The sequence below is a fragment of the Pteropus alecto genome, unplaced genomic scaffold (assembly GCF_000325575.1).
Source record: "Pteropus alecto unplaced genomic scaffold, ASM32557v1 scaffold7, whole genome shotgun sequence".
Classification (NCBI taxonomy): domain Eukaryota; kingdom Metazoa; phylum Chordata; class Mammalia; order Chiroptera; family Pteropodidae; genus Pteropus; species Pteropus alecto.
Genome location: NW_006494614.1, coordinates 63,948,742 through 63,960,422, shown reverse-complemented (window position 1 = coordinate 63,960,422; position 11,681 = coordinate 63,948,742). Strand labels below are relative to the sequence as shown.

General features: G+C 43.4%; 2 protein-coding genes and 1 pseudogene across 2 annotated transcripts in view; 2 read left to right on the top strand and 1 right to left on the bottom strand.

The window, feature by feature from the left end:
* FAAP24 (Fanconi anemia core complex associated protein 24) overlaps positions 1–2,250 on the bottom strand; it is a 3,456-nt gene extending 1,206 nt beyond the window's left edge. The window contains exons 1-3 of the mRNA XM_015600582.2: positions 1,775–2,250; positions 1,515–1,654; positions 1,174–1,336 (exon numbers count right to left, since the gene is read on the bottom strand). Of these exons, the coding sequence (XP_015456068.1) occupies positions 1,174–1,336; positions 1,515–1,654; positions 1,775–1,880 (409 nt within the window). The 5' untranslated portion in view covers positions 1,881–2,250. The remainder of the gene's footprint in view (positions 1–1,173; positions 1,337–1,514; positions 1,655–1,774) is intronic.
* Positions 219–337, top strand: LOC112474746 (annotated as a pseudogene).
* Positions 2,251–2,462: 212 nt separating the features above from the next.
* The window catches only part of CEP89 (centrosomal protein 89), a 74,371-nt gene continuing 65,152 nt past the window's right edge, over positions 2,463–11,681 (top strand). Inside the window, exons 1-3 of the mRNA XM_006926779.3 lie at positions 2,463–2,622; positions 5,909–6,015; positions 10,617–10,775. Coding sequence (XP_006926841.1) covers positions 2,584–2,622; positions 5,909–6,015; positions 10,617–10,775 — 305 coding nt within the window. The 5' untranslated portion in view covers positions 2,463–2,583. The remainder of the gene's footprint in view (positions 2,623–5,908; positions 6,016–10,616; positions 10,776–11,681) is intronic.

The window sequence follows — 11,681 nt, the reverse complement described above, 5'->3', positions numbered from 1 at the left end:
CAGGCAGGGTTCTTAAAATGTAGTTTGTGGAAATTTTAGTTTTTCCATTTGGTTCAACTTGACTTACCACTATAAATGTTTTCATATGCCATGAATATGATTTTTCAGACATCAGCAAAATTATTAAATGATGAACCATATGACTACACAAAGGAGTAAGATAAAAATTTTAAAAACTTTGAGTTTTCAGAATGCTCAGGATAAAACTAATGAAAACAGTCTACGGCCATGCCACCCTGAATGTGCCTGATCTCGTCTGATCTTGGAAGCTAAGCAGGGTTGGGTCTAGTTAGTACTAGGATGGGAGATCACCTAGGAATACCAGGTGCTGGAGGCATAGGAAAAAAAAAACAAACCACTGATGAAAATATACTCTGAGGAATTCAAACATGTTCCTATGGTCCACTAAGAAACATTTCAGTTGTAGGAGACTGAATGATGGCTATCCCTAAAATGGACCTGCTTGATATAACAGCTTACTATCAAAGGAGGAACCCAGTCTTCAGTAAGTGCTGGATATAGGAAGGCAGATAATAGCATCACATAGAGAGAAGTTAGGAACAGTAATGTAGAGAGCTGTGCAGATAGAGAAGGATCTGTGAACCACACAGGACTGCATTTCCAATTCGGTGCTCGACCTTAGCTGCACATCAGAGGGGAAGATTATTTAAAAACAGCACAACAACAAAAATTGATGCTTAGGTCCTACTTTCACATTCCGATTTTTAATTGGTCTGCGGTAAGGCTCATGTATTATTATTTTGAAAAGTTCCCCACGAAATTCTGATGTACGATCAAGGTGAATAATCTTAAACACAGTGCTGATGCTTAACAAAAGATATGTGGGGATGAGGCAAAGCGGCTGCTAGTTGACATTTTCATGAGCGTCAGTACACAATAATGAACAATGGAGTCATCACAGCCTGGGAGTCCAAAATCAGGTCTCCAACTTGTTCACTTTGTTACACATTTGCCTAGAACAGGCAGCAAGCTCTGCTGGCTACAGAGGCAGCTTCTGTACTGAAATTCCTCAAAAATGTTTCACAAATCACAGAATGATTAGATTGGATTGATGTACTCAATAAGAAACAATAGCAAAGGCAGCTGCTAGGGTAAAGGATCCAGGAAGGTCAGTTGAGAGTCTTCAGGACAAGGCTATTGTGGAGTAGGAATCAGTACTTACTAACTGGATAATGAGGCAGGACGCTTCCATCTGGTTGGCCACTGGAAGCAAGACCATCCCAAGGTCTAACACGGTAAACTTCTGTATGGCTGGGAAGTACTGTTCACTTATCTGCGTTTTTTCAACTACTACGATTCCTTGAAGATTACTGGACTTCAAAGGAAAAAAAACCAGTAAACCATTTTGTAACAAAATTCCTTTCAAGTTTAAGAAAACTACAGCTCCAAGAGTGCTTGGAATGGGCAATGGTTTCATATAAATTATTCTAAACATAAGAGAGAGGAGAATAGAAGTCAATTTTCAAGGTCAATTTCTTCAATTCAGCACTTACATTTCTAACGCGAACAAGCCTCTTTCGGTAGCTACCTCCTGCCACCAAATCAGCTTCGGTGACATAAAGAATGCAGGATCTGCTAGACAAGTAAAAATCTACCGGTGTCAGGCCATCCTCAAAAACAAGTTTAATTTTCCCTTAAAATGCAGACAAGAAAATAAGTTCCGTGAGCTTTATATGAAAAAGTGACACTTGGTAGAACGTTTTTAAAAAGTGGGGTAGGAAGAGAGGGTTTATGCAGAGGGCAGCCCACCGACCTTGCATCCCCTGTGCCAGCTGCGACCCACGCCATTTCTCATTGGCCACAATGTGCCCAAAAGGCACGTGCACCGGGCCTGTGCCATCAGGCGGGTTCCGTTCCATCGGCGGCCTTCATCCACAGAAAATGAAAGACGGAACTCGAGCAAGCTCTCCTGCACACGGCCCACACTCTTCTCGAAGCCAGAGCCTCTTTGGCAGGAGCTGGTCCGCAGTGTTCCCTAAAAGACTGAATTATTTGCCAAAGTCTAAGAACCAGAAGATCTCTGTCCTGGTCACCGCATCCCTCATTTTCGTCACATGCCTGGTTTCTGATAGCCCTGCTCGGTCCAAGCCGTGGCTCCTCTGTTCAGTCTAGGTCGGGGGCAGAGCCGGCTGGGGTCCCACCTCGGTCTAGGGTCTACAGCTACATTACCTGCAGCGCGCCACTTCGGATTCCCCAGCGCGCTCCTGGAGTCCTTCGTCTTGCCCGCCCTCTGCCTCTCACGGAACCTGATAGGCTATGGCGTCAGAGATCGACATCTAACCTGACCAATAGGAGAACGTACAGCTCGCACAATTTCCGCCAGGGAGAGAATTTGCGCAGAACCTGCTGGTTGCCAAGAGCGACGGGGATGAAGTATTCTTGGCTCTAATTGGCCGGCGCGAAAGCAGAGCCAGTGGCAGACGTGCTTGTTGCGAAGTCCCTTGCGTAGAAAAAGCTCCTGAGGCTAGGCCAGCTTCTGGGACGGGCTTTAGCGAGAGGTCCTGGGTTCTGGGGAGACCAGCGCGTGAGTCCAGCGGGGTGCGGCCGCTCCCCGCAGCAAGGATGTTCCTGGGGTTTCCGAGAGGCCGCAGGAGCCAGTTTGTAAGTAGATCCCTGCCCGGCCTGTGCTCTGGCCTGGGGGCCAGGAATTAAGGGAGGAGGGCATGGGCTTTGGCCTGAGATTGAGGCAAGGTAGCGACACAAGAGGAAGTGGTTTTCCGTTCGAAATGCCTTGATTTTTCGTGTTCTGAAGAATCCTTTATCCCAGGGTCAGCCTCAGTCGGACAGGAATCGCCCTGCAACATTCGCTCCTCTCTTGGGGAGTTCGCTCCTGCAGGGCAAAAACTGCTCCATTGCTGGATGTCTCGGATGGCGAGTCATTCTTGAATCCTTCCCTCGCCGATCCCCACGGACACCCCATCAGCAAGTTCCGTAGATTGTACCCACCAAATACATCTGGCAGCTGTTCCCGCCCCGCCCCCTCCGCGTCCTCCCGCATCTGCCTGTACGGCTGCAGCAGCCCCTCATCATTTCTGTTTCCAGTCTTGCCCTTTCCCTAGTCCATTCTCCACACAGCAGCCAAAGGACTTCTTTTAAAACGCAGATTTGATCGTGCTGCTGCCCTCATTAGAACCCAGTGTCCCCAAATACCTCTCTCGCTTGCTCTCGCGGACACACACACACACACACACACACACACACACACTTACTCACTCTCCACCCATATCTACCTTTGCTCTGTTCCTTCAGGCCTTTGCTTTTGCTTTTTCTTCTGCCTGGAATACTTTCCTCCATCCCTACCCATGGCCACTCTGTCACTATGGCTGCATACTCCCAGCCTCATTCTCTGATCCCACTTGTCTTTGCTACTCACTTCCTCTAGTATCTTGCCTCCAATAATGGTTAACGCACATCACCACCCCCTAATCAATCAGTTGATCTTATCAGTGTTCTTACTGCCCTCGTTTTCCAGCCCTAATTTCTAATTGCACAGTCCATCATTATAATCACGTCCCTTTTACACTCTCAACTCTTGTGCTCCTCTCTCCCTTTTCCATACTTGCCTAGTGAATCTCCAAACCTACTTCCATCCACTTCTCCATAAATGTAATACTTTAAGTGCAGAGAAAGCGTCTTGATAAGGGCACAACTGACCTCTGTTTTTGACTGGGTTTAGAAAGCATGTCTGACTTGGCTTCCTGTTCTCAGCCGTCTCATCAGCGGCAGTCGTTTTAGGTAGATGGGTGTTGAGATGCAGTGAAGGCATAGTTGAAGCATATTTTTGCATTGCAATTTTGCTAACTCAGCATGGCATGATTGAGTTCTTACTCTGTCTGATTGACAGGCTACGGCCACACTGTCTAAACGATAGACAAACCAATAAGTAACTGAGCACAAAATGGTTAGGCAAAAATTACTGTACAGGTGCATACCAGGGGAGGAGCAGCCAAGTCAGTCCAGAGAGTTGACTGGGCCTTGGCGGGGATAAAGATAAGGGAAGAGAATTCCAGGAGGAGAGAACAGCATATACAAAGGCCTGAAAATGAATGAATTATTTGCTGTGTGGGAAATGGAAGGCAATTCTGAATGTTAAAGCATAGAGAATATGGGTAGAGATGAAGAGGGGTGGTAAGAAAAGAATCTGGGTCCATTGGTAAGAATCAACTGATAGCAGCTTAGCAGCCTCCTGTACTTCACTAGACCATTTCTCTATCATCAAGAGATTGGGGCTGCCCACTCTGGGCTTTCCTGCTGGGTCGAGACAGGTTCATCCTGTGTTTTAGAGAGAGAGACAGGAGGACCACAGTTAGGAAACGATTATAGTGGTACAAGTGAAAATATTTAGCATACTGTGAAAGAGTCACTCTATAAAACAAACAAACAAACAAACAAACAAAAACCTCATGAGGCATTTTTGTGGGGCCTATGAGATGCCAGCCCTTGGCAAATCAAAGGTGAAGAAAACTCTTTTTTTCTCCTTGAGCATCTCACAGATGCAGATAGGGATGGGAGATGAGGCAGACATTAAACTGTTAAATTGCTTGGCAAGTACAGGATAGTAGGTGCTACACGGAGCGGTAGACAGAATAGCGGGATACAGCAGACACTGCTCTGGAATGCCTGCACTTGGGGTTGGCCATGCAAGTGGGCGGGGGTTGGGGGTGGGTACTGCAGGAGACACTTGGAAGGTCTACCCGTCCTGAAGGATGCCCAAAACCCTGGCTCTCCCCCTTCGTTGCTCTTCCCTTCTCTCCCCTGTACCTTATGCCTACCACTGCCTGATGAGTCTTTTTAGGGTTCAGTTTCAGGGAGTGTTCCTCACTAGGCCACAGGATCTCATTAGTCTGGTATCAAAACTATTAAATGGAACCAATCCTCAGCCCATTGTTCTAGTCTCTCCCTCCCGGATACCTCTGTGTTACAGCAAACTGGATGCTTGCTTGTTATTTCCAGAGCACTGCCACTAATGCCTTGCTTCATTCCTTCGTACATGCTGTTCCCTTTTCCGAGAATGCTTTTCCATCACATTCCCCAAATGTGATAGCGGTGGCCATCTTGGAAGACTCAGTCTAAATGCCTCTGTGATTTTTCTCTAAAGGGACATTAGAGGGCCCCTTGCTAGCCCCCAGACCTGAAGGACCCCTTCTCTCTCTGGGCCACCTCAGCACTTTGTCTTTACCTCTCCGTTGGCACATTCCATAATTCTGTGTTTTGCAGTAAGCATTGGGATGTTTTTCCTCTGCACCCTCCCTCCTTGAGGATAAAGACAAGGTTTCTTCATTGCTGTCATGGTGTTTTGCCTCTAGTAGGTGTGAATGAATGGCTGATGCACAGAAAATGATTGAGCTACACTCAGAAACTTCTGAGAGATTCAGTTGCCTAAAGCAGGATTCTTCAACTTTCATTGTGTATGAACTAGTTTTTCTTACACTGTGTCACTGAAACTACTTAAAATCTTTATGAAGCCCCTACCAGCTGTTGGGCAATGCGCTAAGTGCTAGAGTTCAGGGTTAGTAAAGACAAGAAGATTGTCTGCTCTCAAGAAGCTTCCATTCTGCAGGAGGGTGGCAAGTGAGTAGGGTCATTGAGGTCCATGATGTGAGACAAGTGGAGGTGCTGGAAGGTGACTCCTGGGGTTAGGGAAGCTGCTCTGAGGAGGGAAGTCTGAGAAGGCCCCACAATAGGCAGCAGTAATGACACTCCCTGGGTGGGCATGCTTGTCTGGGCAGATGGGGGATGGGGGTAGCAAGGGTAGAGTGACCTCTCTGCTGGGGCTAGATCCCTGGGTAGCCAGTACAAGTGTCCCCTCTCAGGCCCAGAGATGGGTGGTGGCAGGATGCAGGTGATTCCTTACACCAGTGACCTCTGCTGGGTTTTATTTGTGCAGAAACACATCATCCATGGCTTTCTCCCTGCGGCCAGTATTGCACCGAAGCCAGCTGTGCCCCGGACACCTCCTCCTCGCAGCCCCAACCCCTCTCCGGAGAGACCAAGGTGAGTGAGTCTCAGGTGAGCAGGCGCTGAGGTCACCTTTGTGCTCAGCCACCAAGAGGTGGGAACTGGAACTGTTCCAACTGGTAAGAAAATTACAAATAGGGTGTTTAGAATCTTGTCCTTTAAAATATTTATCATGATTGCATAATTTAATATGCTTTCTCTGTTGGATAATGGTTTATCCCTTTTAGGTATATGGAATGGAATGCTCACTTTTCATAATTGAATGCAATTAGTATTTTTCAAAATGTAAAGCACTAAAGCCCAACTATTCCAGTTGATATCAAATGTTAAAAGCAATTTGAGTTGTGCACATAATTTTCTTTTTAAACATAACTCTGCCTCGCAGGAAGGAAGGAAGAGGCATTGGTTTCCCTATCCTCCAGTGCTTCTAACCAGAGAGCTGACTTCGTTTTATACCTAAGACCCCTGCCTGTAATTTTAGACACAGGAGAATTTCAGGCTATTTTTTATCTATACGATAACCTGGATCCGTGACTTGACTATTAGCAACGAGAACAAATTGCATTCAAGGGCAGTGCCTTCTTTTTATTGTTCTTTCAGACTGGAATATATCGTATGCCTCCCGATATAAACACTTAAATACTTTTAGTGTTGTTTTTTCCTTTGGTACTATCTTGATATCAAGAATAGCCATTTATTAGTATTTACTCTGTGCCAAGGACTCTACTAAGTGCCCTAGAAACATTATTTCATTATATCCTTTCAGTGACCCCATGAGAGAAGTCCTGTTGGCATCTCTCTTTTGAGCTCAAGTGTTTGTCATTTGCCCAAAGTCTCACAGCCGACAAGTGGTGGCTTTGCTGTGATGCACTTGAAGGTCTGTCAAGCTCTTCAGTGTTTGTGTGAACAACCCTTTAGTTATGTCATTAGGACTTAAATGTGTGTGTAGCAGCAGCAACAGTGAGAGGGTTAGCTTTATGTTCCATTATAAAGCAGAAAAACAAACAAACAAAAAAAACACATCATTTTCATGGCAAACATGCCGTAGACTCATTAGAAAATTTCTGGTCTCGTGCTTTACAAAAATACCTCGGTTGTAATCTTTATAAACCCAAATTAATCAACATGGCTTTAACAAATTTGGCATTTTTCTAAATCTTTTTATTTTCAAATAGCATGCACATTAATCTTCAATTATTCTATTTCACATGTAGTATAAGCGCTTTACCTCTATGTCCTCCTTCCCATCCTTTGTATTACTGTTGTCTTACATTTTAATTCTATATGTTATAAACCCCACAATATATTGTTCCCATTTTTGCTTTAGACAGTCATTTATCATTTTAAAAACAGGTTTTTTTGAGGTATAATAGACATATGATAAACTGTACACATTTAAAATGCATAATTGGTAAGTTTCAACACATATTTACACCTGTGAAGCCCTCACCACCATCAGGATAATAAATATATCCATCATCCCCCACAGTTTCCTTATACTCATTTGTAATTCCTCCCTCCAGCCCCTCACTCGCTCCCACCTCCATTCTCCTGTCCAACCCTCTCTTACCTTCATTCGTAGGCAACCACTGATCTGCTTTTAGTCACTATAGATTTGGTATGCATTTTCTCGAACTTTATATAAATGGAATTACACAAAATAATTATGCTGGCTTCTTTTAGCCTAATTATTTTGACATTCATCCATACTGTGGAAATCAATAATTCATTTTTTTTATTGCTGAGTATTCTATTATATGATATGTCACAATTTGTTTATCTGCTCACCTGTTGATGGATATTTGTGTTGTTTTCAGTTTTTGGCTGCTAGAAATAAAGCTACTATGAACATTTATGTATAAATCTTTGGACATATGCTTTCATTTCTCTTGGATAAATTCTAGGATTGGAATACCTGGGTCATATACTAGGTATATATTTAATTTGTTAAGAAATTGCCAAACTATTTTCCAAAGTTGTTATTTCATTTATGTACCCATCAGCAGTTTATGAGTTCCAGTTTCTTCACATTCTTACCAACACTTGGTTTGGTCAGTGTGTGTGTGTGTGTGTGTGTGCGCGCGCGCGGGCGTGTGCGTGCGTGTGTGCGCGCGCGTATTTATAACTTTATTTGACAGTTGGCTCTTCTCATTCACTTTTACTGCCCGAAGGTTTTCGAAAGTGGTGACAGGTGCATAGATAACAATGTATAGACTTTGGCGAATCTTCATCTTCATTATACTTTCTGGGCAACCATATACTGATAAGGTATGGAACAGTCCTTATTCCTTTGGCCCAGTAGCTTTGTTGAGCCTGGAGTCCATGTGCACATCTGGAGTTCCTGTCTCTTTCCTGGGAAATTTCTGCATCTCTTTGAATGCCTAAGAGGAACCTCTCTGGAAGCTCATTCTGTGGATGCATTTGCCAGTGTTGGTGGGGTTCTCTCAGGTCGCCACCTCACTGTTAGCAGCGTGGCCCTTTCTTCTCTCACCACTCTTCCTTGTGGGAGCTATTCTGTCAGGCCCAGGTTGGCGAGGAAGAGCATGAAGGTTTGTCTTGGCCAATATTTTTAAGTTTCTGACATTCTAATAGATGTGTAGTTGTATCTCATTATGGTTTTATTTTGCATTTTTCTAATAATTAATGGTATTGAGCATCTTTTCAGGTGCTTATTTGCCATTCGTATATCTTCTTTGATAGAGTGTTTAAACCTTTTGCGCACTTTTAAAAATTGGATTGTGTGTGTTCCCATTACTGTATCTTGAGAATTCTTCATATATTCTGGATACAAGTTTTTTACTATATTAAGTATGTAATTTGCAAACATTTTCTCCCCATCTGTGGCTTATCTTTTCATTCTTTTAACTGTATCTTTCAAGGAGCAGAAATTCTTAATTTCAACTTGTCACTTTTTCCTGTTACAGATCATGATTTCAATATATTTAAGAAATCTTTTCCTGACCAAGCTCACAAAGATTTTCTCTTGTATTTTCCTTCTAGAAGTTTTATAGTTTTAGGCTTTATGTTTAGGTCTATGATCTATTTTGAGTGCATTTTTGTGTGGTGGGAGGTGTGGGAGTTCCTTTTTTTTTTGCATGTGGGTATCCAGTTGTTCCAGCACCATTTGACAATAAGGCTATTATATTAGTTATTATTGCCATGTAACAAATTACACCAAAACTGACTGGCTTAGAAGATAAAACAGGAGTGTTTTTTATCTATCTCACTGTGCTCTTTTAAATTTTAATTGTTTTTTCTCCTCTTTATATTTCATTTTGTGGTGTTTTTTTTTATTTTTATTGTTTTGGCTTCAGTTTCACTGGTCTTTTCCGCAATGTGTAATCTGCTGTTAATCCTATCCAGTGTGAGTCTCATCTCCTGACGTTCAAGTCTTTTATAATCTTACATGTCTCTACTTAGCTTTTTGAACATTCGGAATACAGTTATTATAACTGTCTTAATGTCCTCCTCTGCTAATCCTAATATATGTGTTCCGTTCTGAATGGGTTTTGATTGATTATTCTCTTCATTACGGGTCATGTGTTTCCATCCCTTTGCATGCCTGGTTATCCTTGATTGATGTGAGTTTTATGTTGTTGAGTGCTAGTATTTTTGTATCCCTGTAAGTCTTCTTAAATTTTGTACTGGGATGCAATTGAATTACTTGGAACCAGTTTGATCTTTTGGGTCTTGCTTTTATGATTTGTTAGGCAGGGTTTGGAGCAATGTTCAATCTAGGGCTAATTATTCTCCACTACTGAAGCAAGACCTTTTAGAGTACTGTACCCAATGTCTCATGAATTATAACTTTTTCCTGTCTGTCTCTTGGGAACAGACACTGACCTCAACCGTGTGTAAGCATCCAGCACTGTTCCTTTAATCTTTGTGAACGGCTCTTCCTCCAGCCTGGGGCAGTTTCCTCACACTCAGGCACTGAGAAGCATTTTGCGGAACACTCTTGCAGACTTCTGGAGTTCTCTCTTGCAGACTTCCGGAGTTCTCTCTGTTCAGCTGTCTCCTTTCTGGCACTCTGTCCTTCAAATTCTGTCTGTCTTGGTGTTCCTGGACTCTCAGCTCCAACTTTACAGCTCAGGGAGTCTGCCTGGCCCCACCTCAGTTCCTCCTTCCTGTGCTGTGACCTGGAAATTCTCTCAGGCAGTAAGCTGGGCCAATTTTAAGTCCGTTGTTTTATTTCACTTTTTCAGGTAGGAGGGTAAATCTATTGCTCTATCTTTCCTATATTATAGTTTTGAATAATTAACAAGATTTTAAAATCTTTTATATCTTTTTATATCTCTGGGTTTTTTTAATTCTGATCTTTCATTTTAACAGGAAAACCACTGGAATATAGACTTCCTGTATTAGATACCTGGTTCCATCTCCTATAAGCTAGGAATCTTGGGCAAGTTATTTAATTTATATAAAATTTATATGAAAATGGAGGTGATGATAATATCTATTCATACAGTTGAAGTGAGAATGAAATTAGATTGTTTGAGGGTGTGTAACAGACTGCAAGTACATCATCAGTAGATGAACACTAAACATTGTAGAACAGAAGATAAACCTTGATTAATTCATGTATCCCATTGTCCAACCTTCAGTTCACCGACTCACCGCGATGCTTTTGTCCATAGATCTGCTCTGGCTGCGGTCATTCTAGCAACAACATTGACTGGCCGGACCGTTGCCATTCCTCAGCCTCGTCAGAGATCCCGGTCTGAGAGTGACGCGACTTCCGTTGAAAAGGACAGTTTCATCGAGCCCTATGCCACCACTTCAGAGCTGAGGCATCAGTAAGGACCACGCCGCTGCTCTGCTTCCTCAGAGCAGAGGAGTAGCAGCTCACGTGTGTGCATGTGCACGTGGTTATGATTAGAGCTTAGTATTCAAGTTTTCATCACCACTGTCAAAGGAACACTGTCCTGGGACAGTAATTGCTCTTGAATGGTATCAGAATTTTCTCTAGAGTGGATCTTGTTAAATTATGGCTTGTGAAAACACTGATCGTTTTCATGACAGCACAGAGCCTTGAATTCAGTGCTGCTTTTAGCTTTTAGTAGGATTCTCTGTGCCACAACCTAGGTGGAGAGAGTTGTCTCTCACCACTTCTCACGTATCTCCTCGGTGAACATTCATACTGATTTTACCTTCGTTGGCATCTATAATATAACTTTTCTTCTTCTTTAACATCATCTCCTCTATCACTGGAGCTGGGTTAATGCCAACATAGGGCTAGGGGGTCAGGAGGAAGAGAGCCTTGAGGGATGTGCAGGAATCCAGTGGGAATGGCCCAGTTGTTGGGGAGATGGTCAGTGCAGAGCTGGGATGAGCTTTCTAGACAGCGAAGGAGGTAGCATGACACACGTGAGCAGTGGAAGGCAGGAGTTTATGGCTGGAAGGACTCAAGTACAGTGGGGAGTCATATGAGATGGAGCTGGAGGAGTGGGCAGGGGCCAGGCTGGGAACGCCTTTGGGGTTCTGTTCGAGGTTTGGTGTTGCTCCCGGAGGCAGACACTGAGGGCTTTAAGGGCTTGTGGCAAGGGGGTGGGGAATGCAGGATCAAATATGCCTTTTATCTTTCATGTTTATTCAATTTTGGTTTTGGTTTTGGTTTTTGCATACCAAATATTCTGTTGTGTAGTGATTTCTATCAGTCTTTTCTTTGTAGTTTGTCATCATGGCCAAATCTGACTTTCCCT